The sequence below is a fragment of the Mesoplodon bidens genome (assembly GCF_964165515.1).
Source record: "Mesoplodon bidens genome assembly, chromosome: 20".
In the NCBI taxonomy this organism is placed as follows: Eukaryota; Metazoa; Chordata; class Mammalia; order Artiodactyla; family Ziphiidae; genus Mesoplodon; species Mesoplodon bidens.
This window is the reverse complement of record NC_138181.1, coordinates 9,357,882-9,379,800: the sequence shown is the minus strand read 5'-3', so window position 1 is coordinate 9,379,800 and position 21,919 is coordinate 9,357,882. Positions and strand designations below refer to the sequence as shown.

Sequence of the window (21,919 nt, the reverse complement as noted above, 5' to 3'; positions counted from 1 at the left end):
TCCCTGAGATCTGACACCAGCTCCCGGTCTTAGCGACCCCTGATGTATTCCTCTGAGAGTTCTAGACTAGCACACACACACACACCACACACACACACACACACACACACGCAGCCACAAAGAACAACTCTCAAGATGGCTATTGGAAGAAGGCCCGTGGAGACCGTCCACTCGCCTGCGGAGTTTCTCCTACCTCAGTAACAGCATCGATGGAGGCCCCCGTCTTCAGCAGCAACTCCATGACGCGGATGTGGTTCTTCTTGCAGGCGATGTGTAAGGGGGTAAAGCCATTCTGCAGCCCCACACAAAGGGAGACAGGCAAGCGGGGGCTCACACTCAAGCCCAAGGAACACCCAGACCACCCTCCTGATGAAAAGGCAGCCCCTGCCCAGCCTAAACGTCAATCAGTGAGAATCACGGAAGAGGCGGGTGGCTCTCACTATGCACCCGGTGAGGTCCTGGATACGTTGTCTGTAAACCCTTTTTCCAAATTTAGTCATATTTTTGGAGGCACTGAAAGACCCTGCCGTGTAAAGTTTCCTTAAGGGGAAATTTACAATAAAGAGAACTGCTGTGAAGCACAGCACGTTCCCTGAAACCGCCGTGCGTTTCTAGTCAAATGGATTTCTGTACCTCAGCCCCACTCGAACATGATACGCTAGGGTATAAACTCCACCAGGGCAGGGATTTCTGTTTGTTCGCTGGGTTTTGCCTGTCTGCTTGTTTTTTTCAGTGCTTTAACCCCTAGGGCAGTGGTTCTCAACGTGAGGGGAGGGGATTTTGACTCACCACCCACCCCCCGCCCTGGGGACACTTGGCAATGTCTAGAGACGTTTTTGATTATCACAAGGAGAGGAGGAATGATATTAGCGCCTAGTGGGCTGAGGCCAGGGATGCTGTTAAACATCTATTCACGGGTCAGTCTCCCCACAACAAAGAATATCGGGCCCCAAATGTCAGCAGTGCTGAGGTTGAGAAACCCCGACTACCCCAGACAGTGCCTGGCAAGTGGGGACTGCTCGGGGAAAGCTTTCTGAACAAATGAATGAATCAATGAATGAATGAGCCATCCTTGCGGCCTGGAGGCTGTCCCGCCTTCTAAATTCTCCTCCTCTGGGAATGGGCGGAGGGGAGATGGCGGGTGTGGGCAGGCTCCGTGCAGCGCTCCGGCCCTGCCAGCAACTTCCCCGGGAGCCCCTGGCCTGGGGCAAGCGAAAAGAACCACAGTCCCAGAAGGGAATCTGCTTTAGGCCTGAACTCACCTCTGCTCAAGCACCATGACCACCGTGGGCCCCTCTGCAGAGGAAGGATGCTTAGCTGAGCCCATTTCACTCGCCCCCAAAGCAGATCAAAAAGCCAGGCAGTCGCTAGAAATCACCAACCCTCAGCTCTGGGCATGGACGGGAGTGACATCCCGCAGACCTACCGCACACACTGCTTGTGAGTCAGGTGTCCTGGGCCCAAACCCACCCGGACCTCAGCCTGTTACGGGGGCTCGGTCATCATGTGTGGGATGTGGCAGGGAGTAAGGTCACATCCACCTGTGCGCTGCCATGCCCTGCGGGCCTCAGCGCCCCGCCCCCCGACACTGTGCCCACCCTGAATCTCCAGGGCAGCTCCAGGCACCAGTGGGTACCTCCCTGGGGGGCTCAGCCATGCAGCTCTGGCCCTAGCCCCTCTGGCACCTTCTCCGATAGCCTCCCACTCACCAGGGCTCTGGAGTTTGGTTTGGCCCCTTTATCCAAAAGGACCTTGGCCACCCTGTGGTGGCCGCAGTGGGCGGCCACGTGGAGCGGGGTCAGGTGGTCCAGCGTGATGTCGTCTATCTCTGCATTGTATTGCAACAGGAGTCGGACGCAGTCAAGGTGGTCTCCCTGAGCCGCCATGTGGATTGGGGACAAGCCATTCTGGTGAAGAGGGAAAACAACCAGTTGCAAAGGAAACGAACACAGAAATTCAAGGCAGGCAACAATTCCTACCTCACTTCCCACCTCCTCCCTACACAGGGCTTCCACGTGGCTCCCGGGCGAGCCTGGTTCATCCTGGCCTCCGTGTTCCTGCTGGTCTCTGATTGCAAACTTCCTTCTTCTCACCCTGCCAAATCCTCCAGGCCAGCTCTAGCCAGGCCCACCTCTTCCATGAAGCCTCCCCTGGCCACCTTTGATTCCTGTGGGCTTTTCTCATCTGTACCCCTCACTCGGACGGTACTTATACACTTGCCGAATTGTTTTCATAAGTAACTTTTCGGGTGTATGTATCTTCTCTCCTTCCTTAGAAGCTTCTTAAGATCAGCGACTGTGTCTAGTATCTCTTACACGCCCCACGCACGCATGTAACACACACAGTGGTCCTCAATCAGTGTGGTCTTGAACGAATGAATGATGCTAAAATGGAATTTGGATCTAAAACCCTCCGTTCTTTGTCCCTGACAAGTGCACATCACTTTAAAAAACTGTTAAGGATCCTCACTGTTTCTTTCTTTTTTTTATATATATCTTTATTGGAATATAATTGCTTTACAATGGTGTGTTAGCTTCTGCTTTATAACAAAGTGAATCAGTTATACATATACACATATCCCCATATCCCCTCCCTCTTGCGTCTCCCACCCACCCTCCCTATCCCACCCCTCCAGGTGCTCACAAAGCACCGAGCTGATCTCCCTGGGCTATGCGGCTGCTTCCTACTAGCTATCTATTTTACTGTTTCTTAAATAGCAACTTATTTCAAACAATTAAAGACAGAGAAGACTACCTCACTCATTCATTCAGACATTAATTCAGCAAATATTAAGTGATTAAAGTGCACCAGGTATGGGATAGGCTCTGGGGAAACAGAACAGACAAAATTCCAGGCCAAGGAAGCTGGCAGACTAGTAGGTTAAAGATGGGGAGAGATACATTGTTGCCACTCCGTGTGGTGACATCAGGAAGGCATGATAAAGCACAGAGGAGCAGGGGAGTGTGGAGTCATGATGGGGTCGGGGGGACGTGGGGAGAGAAGGCTTCCCAGGGAGGTGATCCCTGAGCTAGGACCTCGCCAGGAAGACGACACAGGAAGAGCACCCCCGAGAAGGGAATGGCGTGTGCAGTGCCACAGAGGCAGCCGCCCCGGGACCCAGGGAGCTCCATGCAGGTAAACACGTGGGAGGCCACGGGCATACAGCTGGACTCCAGGGGCAGGCAGGAGCTGCATCATGAAAGCCCCTGAGCGAGGAAACTGGGACGTTAGGTTTTAGCAAGAGACAACTGAAAGAAGGATTTTCAGCGAGGGAGAAACACAATCAAGCTGCATGATGGCTATTGTTAGTGTTTGAATTGAACTGTGTCCCTCAAAATTCACATGCTGAAGTCCTAAAGACCGGGACCTCGTGATGTGGCCTCATTTGGAAATAGGATCACTGCAGATGTAGTTAGTTAAGATGAGGTCACTGGTGTAGACCTTAATCCAATATGACTGCTGTCCTTATAAAAAGGGGAAATGTACACACACACACACACACGACAGCCTGGGCCGTGAACATGACCCAGATTTCAGAGAGCTCCACTGAACACTCACATGATGCTTGGTCAGGGAATAACTTGCTTTTATGGTGTAGAATCTTACGACAGGGAGCTGAGCACAGAAAACCTCGGGAGTGACCATGGGTGGGTCTGGTCTCTGCCTTGCTCTGCTCTGACCACCTTCTAACTTCACCCCAAGAACGAGGCATTGGGCCTGGAGGCGGTGTAGACCAGGTAGTCTGACAGCTTTAGCCCCAGTAAGACTCAAGACCTCATGTTAGAACTGAGGGCCGGGCTTTTGCTCTGGCCCCGAAAGGACCTTGAGAAGAACCGTGTTGTTTTCTTTTCAACATCATCCAGTCCGGCCCAGGCTCTGAAGACTCCCCGAGGGCTTAGTTCCTGTCTTTTCTGGAGCCAGGGTAAAAGAGATGAGGCCTCATCTAGAGCTGTACAGACAAATGACAGCCCATGGGACAACTCCAGCCTGCTGCCTGTGCTTGGCAATAAAGTTTTATTAGAACAGGGCTGCTAGTTTGCACATTATCCACAGCTGCTTCCCCACTACAGTGGTAGACTTGAATTGTTGTGACATTGACCAGGGCCTGCAAAGCCTAAAAATATTTACTATCTGGCCCTTTAGAGAGAAAGGGTGCCAACCTTGATCTAGGTATAATTAGAGCTGAGTGCCTCCTGTGTGACAGACATTGGGGTCAACGTCACACACACTGGCTGAGTTAGTAGAATTAGCATCTCTGTTTCTCAGAAATGGGATTCGACCCGGGTCGGCCTGACCTGGAGCCCTGCCTAAGAGATGCTCCTCGGAGAAAGGAAGCTCGCACCTTGGTTTTGGCTTGGATGGGCGCCCCGTGGTCCAGCAGGATCTCTGAGATTCGCAGGTGCCCATTCCGAGCTGCACAGTGGAGAGGTGTCAATTCATCCTTTAAAAGACAGTCAAAAAGAGAAAGCCCCAGAGGCACCCATCAGAGGTCGCTGGAGAGAGGGCACCTGTGGCATCATTCCAGCCGGAGAGGCACGAGAAGGCTTCCTTAAGGACCGGCTCGATGGAGCAGTCTGGTCTCCAGCTGCCCCTGTGGGCTCTTCTAGAGGCTGGACGCCCTTCCCTAGCTGATCACGGGGAGCCCACTACCTGGGTGGGGCCCTGGCAGGCAGCACTCGCTCCCCTGGCCTTGCCGGGCAGCTTGCTGGCACCCACCTTGGTCCTTGTTTCTATCTGGGCCCCGCGGTCCAGCAGAAGCCGCACCATGATCACGTTCCCCCTGCGGGAAGCGATGTGCAGCGGCGTGATGCCGTTCTGGAAGGGAGGAAGGGACTGGTCAGGGCGTGCGTCCTGGGAGGCAGCTGCGCTGCGCCCTGCTCCCCTGTGGCCCTGCCCCAGCCCAAGGCAAGCGGCCACTCTGAGCCACTGTTAGGACTCTTCTCGCCTAAGAAAGATTTCAAAGCCTCTAAGGACACGCCAGCCTCTCGGTTCATCACAAGCAAGCTGGCTGAGCCCAGGTCCCCCAGAATCAAAAACACAGGCTGCGGGCTTCCCTGGTGGCGCAGTGGTTGAGGGTCCGCCTGCCGATGCAGGGGACATGGGTTCGTGCCCCGGTCCGGGAGGATCCCACATGCCGCGGAGCGGCTGGGTCTGTGAGCCACGGCCGCTGAGCCTGCGCGCGTCCGGAGCCTGTGCTCCGTGACGGGAGAGGCCACAGCAGTGAGAGGCCCGCGTACCGCAAACAACAACAACAACAACAAAAAAACACAGGCTGCAATTTCTCAGAAACCCATCCAGGGCTGCTTCACCCGCAGGCACGTCTGCAGTGCGGGGATGTCCCTTGGTGCCACGAGAGGGGGGCACGGGGTTCTAGACGCCCAGTCCCTGCACGCATGGGCGGCCTCACCAAAGCGCCTCACCTGGGGCGTGAAGTTGACACTGGCTCCCCGGTTGAGGAGAAGCTGGGCCACGTTGAGGTTCTCGTAATGAGCTGCGATGTGGAGCGGGGTGAATCCCGTCTGGCACACAACAGAGGGGGACAAACAGGCCACATACTGTCACTTGTACCTCAGGATCAGCCTGGGGTTCTGGAAAGCCGGCAGGACCGGAGGACCTCACACAGCAGGCAGATTCGGACGGAAGGGGTCAAGAGATGTCCCACGGCAAGTTACATCCAAAAGTGAGGTGCTACCTCTGGGGACACCCAGTCTCCATGGTTCACGTGGACAAACCATGGACCAGGGTCACCTCCCACCCTGCAGGCTGGGCCCGTTCCTCTGAACGGTTACGTCTGAAGAGATTTTAATGAATGAGTGAGAAGTGTTATGGGGTCCATGACCTTAATCCTCGGGACGGTTTCAGCCCCTATAGGGGTGTGGTGGCCCCTGGGTGGCCCCTTGACCCTTGGTGGGCCCCTTGTCATTCTTCTGTTCCTCACCCCCGACCACGCCTAACAATCAAGGCAGCAGTTTTCCAGGAGGAACCCTGTGACCATGGGGCAGGGGCCTGTGTGACTGACTCAGTGCAAGTTTATTCCCAGAGGGAGGGAGACGTTAAGTCTAAACTTATGGGTGGTGAAAACATCGGACAGCGTGTGCAGACGGCGGGCTGTCCAGGCCCCTGGGAGGCCCCTCCCCGGTCCCATCTCCATGTGGGGACCCTTCCCTCCCTCCCTCCAACCGGCGGGAAGCTGGGGAAAGAGCTGGAATAAACTTCTAGAACACCACCTGGGTGGGGGGGATGGACTGCAAAGTCCTCCTCTGGCCAGCGGCCCCTCCTGCCCCGCCTGGACGCTGCTCTGGGTGACCTGGAGCCACAGCGAGCACACGTCCTTCGGCGTTGCCCGGGAGTTTAACGGGGGGGCGTCCCCTGTGGCTCTCAGCTGGCTGGTGGAACAGCGGGCGCAGCGGGGCGGGTGCTTGGGGTGCACGCCGGAGCTTCTGTGGTCTGGGCTGGTTCCAGGTAACTGCCGGGAATCGGTGGAGACCCCGAGGGCCCCCGGTCCGGGCCCCGGCATGATCCCGGCCCCGCCGGCCGCCTCACCTTGGAAAGCACGTCGGGGTTGGGGTCGTTCTGCAGCAGCACCGCGGCCGTCCGCGTGTCATCGTTGCGGGCCGCGATGTGCAGGGCCGGCAGGCGCACCCTCCCCTTCGTCCCGTAGTTGATGAGGTGCGCCACCACGTTCTCGTGGCCCTGCTGCAGGGCCACGGCCAGAGGGGTGAAGCCGTCCTGACCAGGGAGGGGGAGAGGAGAGACCATGTGCTCTGACCGTCCTGAGCACTCGGTCCTCAGGGCAGGACACGCGCTTTCAAGCTCAGGGCTCTTGCCCTCTGCCCGAGAGGACCTCCCTCCTCCCCAGCCTGCAAGCTCGGCTTAGGTGCCACCTCCTCCCTGACGCCGTTCGCGGCCCTGCTTTCGTTCCCTGCCATCTCACAGCACCTCCAGTAATTTCCCTTTGGCGCGTATTTAACGTTTCCTTTAGGACGCGCTCCTGGTCTGGGTGCTGATGGGAGCTTTGACTGCCCTATCTCTCTGCCTCCCTCTCACCCCATCACCCGGAGTCAGGACCGTGCCGTGAACGGACGGCCGACCAGCATTCCTTCATTCACTTCACAAATATTACTGAACGCCTACCAAACGCTGGAAACCACACCGGGCACCGAGGTTCCAATTGTGAGCTACTGTTATTAATCTCCTCGGTGTGTACTAGGGGCACAGGGCCCCCTGAACTGGCAAAGCAGACGTCATCTGACGCTAAGAGTGAAGGGAAGCTTTGGCTCCACCTAGTCCGATTTCATCGTTTCACCAGTGACAGAACTCAGGGTCGAGGGACTTGTCCAGGAGTGTACGTGGCTTCCCGGCAAAAGCCTTTCTCACTAAGGTCCGGGGCAGAGCTGTCACCCACACATGCGCGTGCACGCACACACACGCACACGTGCACGCACGCCTCCCACCCCAGCCCGGCCTCCAGTGTTTGTCACAGTGCGGGTGACAGGCTCACCCTTGCTGTCACTTCTGTGGCACGCGTCTGGGCATCCCTCGACGGCCATGACTTGGTCTCTTGCGCCCTTGCAGGGTCCGACACCACCCAGGACATTGATCATGGCAGAGGATGCACCCCGAGCCATGTCCCAGGAACACGCTCCCCTGGGACCGTGTCCCCCCCCCGAGAGACATTCGGCCGCGAGGCCGCGTCCCCAAGGTACTTACTTCTGTGGCTACATTCTGATTAGCTCCGTTTTCCAGCAAAAACTTAACCACCTCCAAGTGATTCTCTTGTGCTGCCATGTACAGGGGTGTAAAGCCTTTCTGGAAGCCAAGAGAAAAAGCCAGTGGCATTCACCCACGTTACTGACAGATGCTAAAACCAATGCAAAATCCTCCAAACTCGCGGGCAGCTCTCCCTGCATCCTGTTTCCACCCAGCCCTTGTGGCAACATCCCCACCTGTGTCTCCAGCTATAAAAACACACGGACACTCTGCAGTGGCGTAGCGGGGTTACTGCAAAAGGCCACCAGGTGGGGGTGATCCTCTCCGGAAGTCTGTTTCTGCCCCTCCCAGAATGGTCAGCCTCTTCCGCACACCCACCCCCCCTAATTTCACTCCCTTCCTCATCCCCCCTCATGTCCCCCCCATACACAGATGAGCCACAACTAAATATATTTTCAGCTAAAGGAACAGAGACGGGGTCCACAATGACCCACCCCATCATGCTTAGAACGTCCACTGTGAAGCAGGAAAAAGCAAGAAGGTGCTTGGAGACATCTGAATACGTTTGGACTCGGCCACACAGCGTGTCCACCCCGGTGAAGGGGACGGGCAGCCCCACCGCCCGGGGCCCTGAGCATCACCTGTGACTGGGCGTTGACGTTGGCGCCATAGTTGACGAGCTCCCGCACCACCTGGTCCTGACCCGCCAGGGCGGCGATGTGCAGTGCCGTGTTCCCCTTCTGAAACACGGGGAGGGAAGACAGGAGGTTCCCAGGGGCCCGTCACAGGTACAGGGCCGTCACAGGTGCGGGATAAGGGTGTCATCTGCGGGGAGGCAGCGGGCTTCCTTTATGGCCCCCAGGGGCGGACCACACACACTTGTGTGCCTGACCCATCAGACATCGTGAACAGCCCTGGAAACCCCGGGAGGGAAGTTCTTCCCTTTTCGCCTGAAAAAAGAATGCCCCAGAACAAGAAAGCCAACTTCTCAGCACGGATCTGCTGCACTTGGGCTCGGCGTCCCGACATCGGCCGACGGGCAGTCAGAACTCCCCAGGACACCTGCGGAAGGGCTGCCGGGCAAGCTGGCTCCTTGGACGTCTGGCTCCTCCCAGGCTGTGGAGGCCCCAAGCTCCAGGGAAAAGGAGGCCACAGATCCCGCGGGCCCAGCTCCCTCGTGCCATTACAGCAATACGCACCAGCCAAAGGCTGGACCAAAGCGGGCACGGGGTGAGGGGTAGTCAAGCATCAGATAGAAGCGGAAAGGGCAGAGATAGGTAAAGGAGTTGGGGGGCGGTTAGTACAAGGAACTATATAATGTCGGTAGAAGAAAAGAAAAACCTGAAACTAAGTGCGGAAAAATAAACAGAATAGAACCTGGCAGAGCAAAACACGAAGGAAGAATACGAATAAGTAAAATACAGTGAGTCAGAGTTCACCAAGTCAGAGAGCAGAGGAAGGCCAAAGAGAAGAAACCCTAGAAACAAATGAGATTCACAGCTGGTATAAGGTAAACTTTTCAAAAGCTGAGAACTGGTAAGAGAGACTAAGACGCCAGGCAGGCTCTGAAGGTGGTGGCAGTGGTGGGGACGTGTGAAGCTTCTTGTCTGGATCCATCCTGGGCATTTAACAGCACTTCCTGGACGGGCGGGCTCAGGTCCAGCAGGTGGCTTCTGTTTCCGGGATGCGCCTCCCTGCCAGGCTCCTTCCTGCCTCCCTCCCAAGTCCCTCTCCCTCATGTGATCCCACGGGCATCCCTGCTCCGGGAGGGGCAGGCGGGGCAGGCCCACTTGACAACGTCCATCCAACAGGGACCACAGCTGGACCCATCCGTCCCTCTGCTACTTAAGGAGCACAGATCTCACACGACCTCACGTTTTCTAGTTCAGATGGCATATAGTTTTTTTTTTTTTTTTTTTTTTTTGCAGTATGCGCCTCTCCCATTGCGGAGCACAGGCTCCGGACGCGCAGGCTCAGCAGCCACGGCTCACGGGCCCAGCCGCTCCGCGGCACGTGGGATCCTCCCGGACCGGGGCACGAACCCGTGTCCCCTGCATCGACAGGCGGACTCTCAACCACTGCGCCACCAGGGAAGCCCCGGCATATAGTTTTTAACTAAACTACATGAACACTTGCCAATCCATCTCAGGAAACCCACCCAACAGGGACTTCAAATCTAGTCTGTGCGCTGGGGCCACCGGCCACTGGGAGGCAAGCGCCTCCCCCAGGGGGTCTGAGCATCACAGGGTCTGAGCATCACAGGGCCACCCGGCGCCCCAGGGCTCACGTTTCTGCCTCTAAAGTGTGGCCTGTTTCAGGCAGGAGGGTCCTCTCGTTACCTCCCAAATGTGTCTTTCTGATTTCTCCTTAAGTCCCATTTGATAAGCAGAAGGGTTCTTCCTCAAATATCCATCAGAGACTAAGTGCCAGAAATGCGTATATAGATGCTAAGTAATCTTTTTTTTCTTCAAAGTCCAAAGAGCCTCCACTTAGACACCTTGGCACCTGGGTCCAACTCACTCGCTGTACCAGGAGGAACAGGGCTGCTGGCACCAGAACCGTCTCTAGGAATCAGGACTCAGACCTCCACGCCTCCCCACCTAGGAGCAGGCGTGCCGTGTCCATCCATCCATTCGCCACACGCTGAGCACGTGTGTGTCAGGCACCGGGCCAGCTCAAGAAGGGAATTTCGAACATTTCTTTCCGTCTGCCCTTTCCTGCCTGAAATCCCAGGACGACAGGACTCACCCCGTATAAACCCACGTGGAGGGAAGCTGGCCAGGGAGAGATGTGGAGGCCTGGCCGTGGCACTCGGCACGTGACATCTTCAGAACCTGGGCTGAGAGCAGCCCTGGTGAGGAACGGATGCCCCCCTCCACACACACATGCACGCGCCACAAGGCTCAAGAAGACCCCCAGCCTCAGGTCCGGAGTCACAGGGAGATGGGGTTTTTTTCTGCCCCTCCCTCAGCATGAAGGAACGTGCCCTCAAAGAAGCAGGAAAAATTACTTAGCTATATTTGGATCCACAAAGACCCAATTTCTCCATTTCCAGGGAGTCCCAGAGCTCACAGCAGGGAGGGTGGCTGCAGTGGGTGCTGAGTGAGTGCCCAGGCTGGGGAGGGGGGGTGCAGGGGGAGGCAAAGAATACATTTGTTTCACGCTTTTAAATTTGCTAAGCACAGTTTAGGAACCTATATTGGTTTTGGCTTTTTAGTCTTTTCTTTTTTTAATCTCGCTCCTGCTTGCGAGACCCATTACAATTCCCCAATCTGTTGTGACGCTTGCTTTGCCCACAGTTTCAGCTTCACCCGTTTTTTCCTCCCTCTGTTGGGCCCTCAGAAACCACGTTGGCTTATACAATTTCTATAAATAACAGGGACACACCAAGCGTTCGCTTGCAGAATACCGATCCAAGGGGGAAATTCAGAGAGAGTAAACGTGCTGAAGCGTAGTGTTTCTGCAGCTCTTGTGGGGATGCCAGGGGGAGGACAGCCACTCTGGCCACCACAGCCGGTCAGATGGCACCATGCTTGCAGCCAGGCAGCTGGCAGCAGCAGATGAGAAACAACCACATCCCTTTCATCCACAGAAGAAGCCGGGTGGAAACAATTGGTACTTGTCATGGGGTTAGAAAAAAAAATGCCCTGTACACATTCAGAAAAAGCAAGTCAGTCTATTTCATCCGTGAGATCTTTTCACCTTTGGGAAATGACATGAAAATTACAGAATTTTACCTCGAGAGAAGAGTCTACCTTCATAATATTTTGGTAGTTCACTTCATAACCATAAATTATATCTGTTCTCTATCTGCTGTTCTTCTGGTTCTCTGCTCAGGAGGTGGTAAAACGTTTGCTGCGTGGAACTGAAATCGGGGCTGTGCGTGAGACCACGCTGAATAAACAGCACATGGAAAATCAGGGGCTGCAGGGGCCAGCCCAGGAAGAAAACCATGGGATGTACCGAAGGAAGGAGGAGAAGAGGAAACAGTACTTGACACAGTAAACAGAGGTGATTTGGGGGGTTTAATTTTCTGTTGTTAAATGCTGGCTGCTTGTTGCTTAGTAAACAAATAAGATGCATAAGAAATGAAACTGATTTTGCAACATGTAGGTGCATCAATTTCATGACTGCAGTTTCTGGACTTAAGTCACGGGTGTTTATAATCTACTGCTTTGGGGAGAACCGTCCTGCTGTGAGAGGTGTGACATCGCACAAATGCTTGGAGTAAACAGAACACTGTTCACTGTTCAAGGGACCCAGTAAGGAGAGGAAATGGGTTTGGGGCTGACCAAGGAAGACTCACGGTTGGAGAAGGATAAATGAGAGGGATGTGGACCCTTCCACAGCCCTCACGAACGACATAGTCACCAATATTTATTGATTTCTTCCTATATAGGCATTATACGTTCACTACCACATTTGATTTTCACACCAATTCTGCAACTACATGTTATAATCTCCATTTTAAAGATGAGTAAACGGAGGCTTCTCACTGGCTGAGTAACTTGCTTCAGGTCACAGAGTATGAAACATCTCAGCGAGGATTTTGACCCAAGGCACCTGCCTGTGGACCTCTTAGCTTGGGAAAGCATGAAGCCACTGGGCAAAGGGTTTTGGTTTTAGATTTACAGTCGAGTGATCAGGATAAAGGCCCCCTGAATCCTTGTGGAAATGGGGTCCTGTGTTTTCCAGGTGATTTCAGGGGCTCACAGGACTAGGAAGTGACTGGAAGGACGAGAGAAGTTCAGAAGCAGGCTTGGGTTTCTGTCATGAAGGGCTGGTTTCTATGTCTTTAGGGTTTGGGACAATATGTGAATTTTGATGGAAACCTCCCACCCCCGCCCCCCCAAGAGACGTACCTTGGTTGTCGTTTCCAGGATGATCTCTTTGTGCAGAAGTTCGACCACCATCTTCACGTGGCCTTCTTTAGAGGCCAGGTGCAAGCCGTTCAGCCCATTCTGTGAAGAGCAGAGAGGCAGGGACGGTGGGGTTAGAGGGTCCGTGCGTCCTGCTGGTCCAGGCGGCTGGACCGAGGTCCCTGACCGCGAGGGGCCGTGCAAAGGGCCCGAAGGGGAGACCCCGAGTGGTGTCGACATAGGCGCAGGGCAGAGCCAGCCTGTGACCAAAGCTTGTCTGACAGTTAAATCTTAGGGGAAAAAAACCAAGCAAACATTTTCCAGGGCCAACCACTAAGTCCTCAAAAGCAGAACTCTCACTGGGTAGTTAAAGTTCCAACCACCCGGGCTCTAAAGAAAGCAGCCAGCGCAAGCCTCACTGGTCCCCTCCTGCTTTGGACCCTTCTGACCCTTGCACTTAGATGTCTTGAAACTTTCTGGCAAAAGCTGCCTTCAAAGAGAGCTACTCAGAACACAAATAACTGACTACACGATGGAACTAGCTTTCAGTTCCAATGGAGAAGTAGATCTTGGCTCCACACAGAGAATGATTTTCATCAGTCAGTGATCTCCAACCCCCTCCTTCCCCACCAGCAATCTCCCCTCTTCCCGTCTCCTCCTTCCTGTCTCCTCTGCTGGTCAACTCTGTTCTCCCACGTCCCCTTTCAGGGGGTGCCCCAGGGCCACCATGGGCTCTGGCTGATAAGAAAGACTCTCATCACCAAGATGGAGGGGTTGGTTCCTGATGGTGTGAATGGAGGGTTCCCTGGCTCACCCATCTTCAAATATCTCTGCAGCCCCACCATGGGGCCTGAAACTCCCACTCTCCCTTTGTATCAGGGCATCATTTTCAGGAGATTCCAATTAAAACACAAATATTCTGCCTGGGAGTGCTAGTGCATTAACCCATGAACAGATTAGTCCTATTGCTTTGCTAAAACCAGCACTGGAAAGTAATGAGTGATCACTGCCATAACGTGACACAGGTGCCTCATGATGGGAGAATGGAACATGTATAAGACCCCCTTTATGTCGGGGGCCTTGGACGGGGCAAATATAACAGGTGCCTTGGCTGTCAGAGAACAGGCCACAATAGGCCTGAAGGGAACTTTACCTGCTTCCTGTTTCAATCGGACCCGCCCTGCGCCCCAAACACACAGAGTACAGCTGGCCAAATCTTTGCCCGTCAGCACAGCCAGCCTTGCCAGGGTGGGTGTATGTGGAGGGGATGGGAGAGCCCGCTGCAATATTTCCTCTCGCCAATGCAATGCCTGAAAATCTCCGTTAGATTTCTTCCTCTTGCAGATTTTGGACACCATGAAAACGTAGGGTCCAAAGCGGTGTGAATAATGCACACCCCAGTGTGAATGAGTTTATCAGGTAAAGGCTAGGTCAGAGCCCGCTTTGATACCAGAAAGGGAGAAAATGGTTGAAGGCAAGACAGCAGGTCTGTGACTGCAGGAGTCTGAGCTCGGGGAGGAGCTCGGGGCTGAAGCCAGTTCCCCTCAGATCATTCTGCAAAACACAAACTTGCAGAAAAGCCTTTGTCAGGTGACCCGCTCGGGGGGGCCTGGAGCCACTCTCTCCAGCTTTGTGTCCTGACTCTACCCCGGGGAAGGGTCTGCACCGCAGGGGGCCCCTCCTTCCCCAGCGCTGCCATCTGCAATCCCCTCTTCACACCCAGCAGCGCTGTGTCTGGAAGGTTCTGGGCGCTGAGCGCAGGCACCCTGTGGTCACGTGGGAACCCGGGGTGGGCATACCACTGTGGGAGTCACAGTCTGCTCACTGCAGGGGACTCGGCTGGGGCTTCGAGCATGCGTGTGCTGACTGCGGGGCTTTCAGCGCTGCTGGGGGGGTGTGTGCAGTCACTTTCCAGGAGCAGTCGTTGGTCCTGAATGCCTCAAAGCTGGGGAAGTGGCCAGTCTACAAGGAAAACCCCAGGGGTGGCTGTCCCTGCTCTTTGGAGCCAGAGTCAGGCTCTCAATCCACAGGGATTCTAGACACACAGTCTGCCCAGAGGATGCTGGCGTCCAAAGGGTTATTGGAGATCCCTGAATGCTGAGGAAAACAAGGCCCAGAGAAGTCAAATGATTGGCTCAGGTCACACAGCCTTTCTAGGTCACAGCCACATATAGAACCAACCTGGATGCCACTGGAAGAAAGAGTTTGGGTTGTTTTTTTTTTAACCGGAGGGACTAGTATGTTTCTTTTCATCAACTGATGAAAGCACAGGTTCCCTTTGTGATTACCAGGCACCTTAGAGGGACTGCTCAGTCACCATCACCGTCCGTGTGGGTCTGGTCCCCAGGATTTTACTCGCTGCCCTGGTCCCTAGGAAGCCCCTCTGCTTCCCTCCCTGGGTCACATACCCCCCTCCCAAAGCTGAACTCTGGCAGAAGGCAAGGGACCGTCTAAATATCAATAGATCTGTGTCTCTAATAGTTTTACTCAGCTTCCACCTCGGATCCTGGTTCAAAGATCTCTTTCTTCTTTATGACTTTATTTTGCTCACTTTATCTTTGATTTGTTTCCAACATAGTCACACTAAGTTACTTCCATTACTGTGATGATCTGAATCCAACACCCTCACCAGGGCCATAGAACAAGCCCATGTGGCACAGCTGTGACGGGTGTGCAAGAAGACCCAGGAATCTGGTGCAGAGCGGAATCACACAGGGGCATGGCTATGACAAACTCTTGTCCCAACTACAGTTACCTCACGCCGAGCATGCACTTAATCCGCTTCAGCAAACATTTACTGAGAAGCTATTCTGTGCCTGGCACTAAGCTAGGGACGCCTAAAACACAAACCCTGACCCTCGAAGAACTCAGTTTAGGACAGAGAGGAGATGCATAAAAATAAATGCAAAATCACGTGAAAAATGCCCAAAATGCAGGTATAAGACTGAAAGTAGCACAGAGGAGAAAGGAGCTGCTTGGTTAAGGGGTCAGGAAAGTTTCACAGAGGGCTTTTCAGGGCAGTCTGCACACAGCCAGGGGTGCAAGTCCATTAACAATGGCAACGTGAGTTTAAACATGTCTGAGTTTAAATTCTAAACCCATGAGCTCAGATTTTAGAAACTATGCTCCCGGCCCTTCTCATCAAGTGCCCTCCTCTTTCTTCCATGAAGCATCTGGATTCCAGGAACGTACAAACATCCAGACCCACTTCTGCAAGTTTTCTCCAGCAACTGGCCTCAGCAGATGGATGGATGGCCACGGCTGAAGTCGCTGAAAGCCTGAAAACAAGTTTAGGGCATATGTACCCAAAGGAGCTTGTACACCTGTCTTATTAGAGGCACAACTAGTCTAGGCAGGAGACCATTTCCAGTATTTCAAAAGAGCGTTTCATGGATAAATACTACATTTCATACTTTCTTTTTCTTTCTTTCTTTTTTTTTTTTGCGGTACACGGGCCTCTCACTGTTGTGGCCTCTCTCGTTACGGAGCACAGGCTCTGGACGCGCAGGCTCAGCGGCCATGGCTCACGGGCCCAGCCACTCCGCAGCATGTGGGATCTTCCCGGACCGGGGCACGAACCCGTGTCCCTTGCATCGGCAGGCGGACTCTCAACCACTGCGCCACCAGGGAAGCCCCATACTTTCTTTTTCTTTAAGCAGACTTGTTGTTGCTCAAATCCGAAGGGGGGAGGGGTGCAAATTCTGGGAGCTACTTGTTCTTAACTAAAACTATGGACAGAGACAAACTGCAATCTACCACCTCTTTAAAATCAGGATCCGTGTGTTGTATTTGAGTCAAATCAAGTTTAAGTTATTGGCTAAGAGTAAAAGGCAGGCTGCTGAATCTTCCTCACACCTTTTCAGTGAGTCCCGCTAACCTGACAGTCACTCCACTCCACGCTGAATGGCAGACGGAATACTGAGGGGGATTACGGGGAGAAATCACATATTTCTTCCCCCAAATAACTGGGTGTAGAAGATAAACAAGAAGGAGGTGGAGGGATAGTAGAGGAACTTCTTCGGCTAAATTAGAAGCTAGGGAGCAAAGCAGTAGCTACTTGTGGGCATTTTTTAAACCACACGCATTTCTCAGGAAAATGCCAGCTTGCCAAATTCTTCTTCCCGAAGACACCTGTTTCTGGGTCTCCGGTTACGCGCATGTTAGACTAACTGATTTTATTCCACAGCCCTTGACTGCTCTTTTCTGTTTTTCTTTCATCACTCTTTTTCTATTTTTTGTTTCAATTTTGCTCATTTCTACCAACATGTCTTCAAGTTTTTTGATTCTTTCCTCGAGCAGTGTCCAGTCTACTCTTGAGCCTGTTGAAGAAATTCCTCATTGCCATGAAAGTTTTTTAAATCTCTAGCATTTCATTGGGCTCTTTCTTACAGTTGCCATCTCTCTGCTGAAATCCCCTATCTGTCCATGAACAGTGTCCCCTTTTCCTACTAGATCCTTTAACATATTAAGCATAGTTATTTCAAAGTCCATCTGATAGTTCCAATATCCAGGTCATCTCTAAGTCTGGTTCTGTTGATTGCTTTGTCTATTGACAATGCTTTGTTGTTGTTGTTGTTTTCTTACTGTGTGTATTGTCATTTTTAATTGAATGCCAGACACTATATATAGAAGAGCAGTAGAGACTGAAATAATTTGTGCCTGGAAACGGACATGCCTCTGCTTCTGTGAAGCTGTACGCACAGGGCTGGGGATGGGGGCTGGGTCAATCTAGTCAGGACTTGGCCTGCGTCTGGGTTTTGTTGTGACCACTGGTGCACACGGCCTTCAGATTACTCCAGGGGTAGGTTGCTGTCATCCGGAGCTCAGAGTAGGAGCTAAGGTTTCAGAGGGTTGTTCTGTGTTCCTGGTTGCCGCGCAGCTTCCAGCCACCCTTATGTGCCTGTGCCTCGGTCGGGGTCTTTCTCCACGCTCTTGCCCCCTCCCAGCAGTCCTATGCTCTTCCTTGTTACAAGGTAGGAGCAGAGGTTCTCTTTTGTCCTGCTCCAGCTTCAGTCTTAGGCAGGCTTTGCTCCTGGACCTCAAAGATGGGATTTTTATTTTTTTCATCATTTTCCCCCTCTTCTCTGCAGCAGCAAAACATGCTTGTCTCTATACTTGGTGCTGAGTGAGATTCCCTTGCTCCTCCCCCACTGGTAGCAGACCTCTGCTTTTTTTTTTTTTTTTTTTTTTTTTTTTTGCGGTACGCGGGCCTCTCACTGTTGTGGCCTCTCCCGTTGCGGAGCACAGGCTCTGGATGCGCAGGCTCAGCGGCCATGGCTCACGGGCCCAGCCGCTCCGCGGCATGTGGGATCCTCCCAGACCGGGGCATGAACCCGCAGACTCTCAACCACTGCGCCACCAGGGAAGCCCGACCTCTGCTTTTTATTGGTATAAGGCAGTTAGTTATTGGCCCCAAATGGCTTCCCGCCCTCCCTAGGAGTACAGGGGTTGTGCCTCCCCCTTTCCTGAAGCAGCGCTGGGTCTCTGCCTATGTCCTGGGGCTGGAAGGTTTCCTACCCTCCCCAGGGGCAGAGGGAGTTTGCCACTACTCCCCCTCTGGAGAAGGGATTTTGCATGAGGTCTGAAGTGGAGAGGGTCTATTTTGGCTTCACACAAGGGAAGAGTCTGGGGCCACGCCCCAACCCCACAGTCACCGGCTCTCCTGTGCTGCCCATGCGTGTCCTCTGGTCTCCCGATTTACCCCACTATTTCTCAGGAGCACCTGGTGGAGGCCTGGGGTTCCAGACACACTCAAGCCACACTGGCCTGCAAGAGTCTGTTAAGACTTTGGCTTGTACGGCAACTGCTTTTCTCTCCTGCATCTGCCAAAGCTGAAATGGTGGCCCTCTCCTCGGAGGGCTCATCCCTTTTTGGAATTCAGCTAAAAGTCCATTGCCTTGTGGCCTCAGCCCTCTGATGGGCTCAGGGAAAACTGTAATTCTGTAGATTATCTGAGCTTTTCTCTCTCTGTTAGGGTGGGAGCAATGTTCTTCGAAGCTTTTTACATCCTAGAAACTCCCTATCCTGAGCTTCTGAGGCCACCTGGTCCCATATGATCTCGTCCCACATGGTCTTAACACGGCAGACAACCATTTTAGGATCTTTTGGGCAAAAATATTCATGCCAAACATGCACACCTGGAGTTTCTCATCTCCCTTTGCTCTGTTTTTTTCAGGTAAAACGTCAATCTAGAGGATCCTTCTGAGCAGCAATCTGTCTGATGGGAGGGGAGGAGATCTCAGCCAGGCTGTGTTTCTTTTAACACTTTTAAGAAGAAGAAGAAGAAAAATAAAGTCTCATTCAGCCTGAATGATTTAATTTGGAGTATTTTCTTGTACCAACTGTGAGAAATTCCATTGGCAAAATAGACAATTCCAGACATTTGTTCTCAGTAAATGATCCCTCTGTTTCACGTCTCTGATTGCCCCAATTACACTAATTGATTTCTCAATGTACCAATCCAGTAGACGTGTCACAGGAAATTAAACCCTCATCCTGTCCAGAGCAGAGGACGATTTCAAACCGAGAGGCCTTGGTGTCCGGAGATCCTCTGCCGCTGTGAAAACTCCAGGAACAACTCCGAGGCTGCTGCTGGCGTTCTCGTGTGGACACGCTCCGTTCCACTCCTTTTCTCACACCCGGTGATTGCACGCACACACACAGCTGGCCCTGGAGCAGCCTCAGGCTGTGTCCTGAGGACCCTCCTGCCCACCTGCCCCTGCCACCCCACAGCCCCTGAACCTCATGATTCCAGCCCCTACGCCCTTTCTTTGAGCTAAGCAGTGTGTGCTCCTGCAGCAGCTGGGAAGCATGGCCTTTTTATTCATAAGCACCTACTACCCTGTTATTGGCTCTGCTTAGCAGATTAATTGGCTGCCCTATTATCAGAGGCTATGGAGCCTTGGGCAGGCGAGGCTTCGATGGGGAAGGGAAGGAGTGCAGTCCTGGAAGAATAAGCCAGAGCAGTGACAGAGAAGGCCAAGAAGCCGAGGGCCCCAGAGGGGAACAAGGCGTAGTGGGGGAGGAGTTTCCAGGTAACTTGCCTTCAGGCCACACCCACTTTACCCAGGCAGTCAGCCAGGAGTGAAGGTCTCGCCCATAAAGGACAAGGATGTATACACAGAGGATCGCACACCTAGTTCTTATATTTTATATGCTACTTCCCCAGCCAGTCCGGATCCTCTATTAGCTTGTTATATCTGTCCAGGGAAGATAAGTATTACACTCTACGTTACAGAAGCTTAATTCCCCGAATAACAACCCGCCTGTACATTTGTGACCTCTAGCTTTGCTCCATTATTGGTTCCTATCTGTGGGGCACGATCACTGACATTACATATTTCCAGGTCTGCAGCCCTGAAACAGAGTAGGAAATAAGAATCTAAACACAGCTATGGAGAGAGAAAAGGCTTGAAAGGGTTGCCATCCCTACTCCGAATCCTGAAATTGATGAGAAAGAGAGAAAGAGTGAGGGAAGAAGGAAAGGCAGAGACCATGGAAACCAAAGACAGAGGGAACGACAAGCAACAAGAGGTGATGGGAAAGGAAGGAGGGAGTGACTGTCACTCTGGGCTCAACGAGATGAGGGCATGAATTAAGCTGCTGGCAAAGAAATTGCTACAACAATATAAATCTTGGGTCCGCTCCACAAATTGCCTGCATTAAATTTTCAGCCCAAACAGAAATGAAATCAAAAGGGAACAGGGGTTTTTCCATCTTCCCTCCTCTTCCTGTTCCCTTCCCTCACCTCCCAGCTGGAAGATGCCGGCACCTGAGGAAGGAGGACAGTGAACCGGAGGGGTGCCCTGCAGAGGCATCTGAGAGGCAGGAGGGGGCCACTCTGGAGTGCTTGGGAGGTTGGCACATCGAGCGAATAAACAAACATGTTAAGAATGATGCGAATCCGTGGAAGTCAGATTTCTCACTGGCTGAAGGGATTTAAAGCCTGGAAAGAGGAAAAGCTAGGAAGAACCCTGAGGTCTTGGACCAGGATTACAAGTATTGGCTTGATCTCATGGGTTTTTAAAAACACACGTACACAGATAGATGTAGAAATAGTTACAGATGTGTGTACACACATGACAAGCAGTAGCAGTGGGCACACCGAGTGATCAGATTTTGGTGTCTACATACCAGCCTCCACGAAAAGGAAACAGGGGGCCTTGGAAAAGTGGCTAATCCAGGGCTGGGGCAGGGCAAGTACAAAATGCCGCTGGGATGACTTAGGCCAGAAAGGAAGGAAACCAAGAATGATGCAAACACGTCACATAACACAGAGCCCGCTTACTGAAAGGGCTCCCAATGGCCTGGTTTAGATCTGAACATCAAAATAAGTCATGAGAGTATCAGATTACAGTCCATCAAATAAAACAGGAACCCATGAGTCTGAACAGACTCATTATAAATAAATAATGAATAAAAAGCAAATGAATGAGGGAGAAGGGAAAGCTTATCCTTCAGTGGAATGCCAGCTAATAAACATAGAAGAAATGATGGAGATGGAGAATCACTCCTTGGAACCGCCATAGTGGTGGTGATGCAGGCAGAAGTCATCAGTGTATGCCAGGAGTGGTGGCTGGGAGGTTGATGAGGAACGGGATATTGGCATTATATTGGAATATTCCTCCCCAAGAAAATACTGATCAACTACAGAGGGAAAAATGGATGATGTCACAGTAGAAAAACTTGGCAGACACCAACTTCAGCAGGTGATCAAGGTTAACATCCTTGGCGTGGAAAGGGACCATGATTTCTATGGGATCCTGCTAAGAATGCACTGTCTCAGCCTGGTCACCAGGAAACATCAGCAGACGCAGCTGAGGTTCAAACTACAGAACGGAAGACGGTCAGAAAGAGGAGAAACAGGCCAAGACTGAGGAAGCATTCCAGGTGGAAGGAGGCCGATAAGCCATGACAAGTGATCCCAGACGGTGTTCTTGGAGAAACTCTGTGTCATGTGGGAAAGTGTCCTGACTTCTGGGGTGTACTCGCCGGCTGTTTAGGGGTGACGGGGAATTACATCATCTGTAGTACATCTTACAGATCAACAGAGAGGAAAGGTCGCAGAGAATCTGGGTGAGGGAGATGTGGGGGTTCTTTGTATGGTTCTTGCAAATTTTCTATAGGTTTGAAATGTTACAATTTTAAAAAAGAAAGTGGGGGGTTCTTTGTACTGTTCTTGCAAATTTTCTATAGGTTTGAAATGTTACAATTTTAAAAAAGAAAGTGGGGGGTAGAAGGAGCCGTGTGGGAGGGGTAGAAGAGGTTGTCAGAGAAGCGGACGCAGAGCTCTGCGTTACTCTGGGCCCTGGCTCTGGCGGGAGAGGACGGGCAGCCCGTTGGGGTTCCCG

General features: G+C 52.7%; 1 protein-coding gene across 3 annotated transcripts in view; it reads right to left on the bottom strand.

Annotated features, from left to right (window-relative positions):
- ANK1 (ankyrin 1) overlaps positions 1–21,919 on the bottom strand; it is a gene marked incomplete at both ends in the record, with an annotated part of 98,259 nt that overhangs the window by 58,954 nt on the left and 17,386 nt on the right. For all 3 annotated transcript variants that reach the window (XM_081221090.1, XM_081221091.1, XM_081221092.1), the window contains 9 exons: positions 194–292; positions 1,710–1,907; positions 4,343–4,441; positions 4,717–4,815; positions 5,421–5,519; positions 6,544–6,729; positions 7,711–7,809; positions 8,352–8,450; positions 12,573–12,671. In XM_081221090.1, coding sequence (XP_081077216.1) covers positions 194–292; positions 1,710–1,907; positions 4,343–4,441; positions 4,717–4,815; positions 5,421–5,519; positions 6,544–6,729; positions 7,711–7,809; positions 8,352–8,450; positions 12,573–12,671 — 1,077 coding nt within the window. The remainder of the gene's footprint in view (positions 1–193; positions 293–1,709; positions 1,908–4,342; positions 4,442–4,716; positions 4,816–5,420; positions 5,520–6,543; positions 6,730–7,710; positions 7,810–8,351; positions 8,451–12,572; positions 12,672–21,919) is intronic.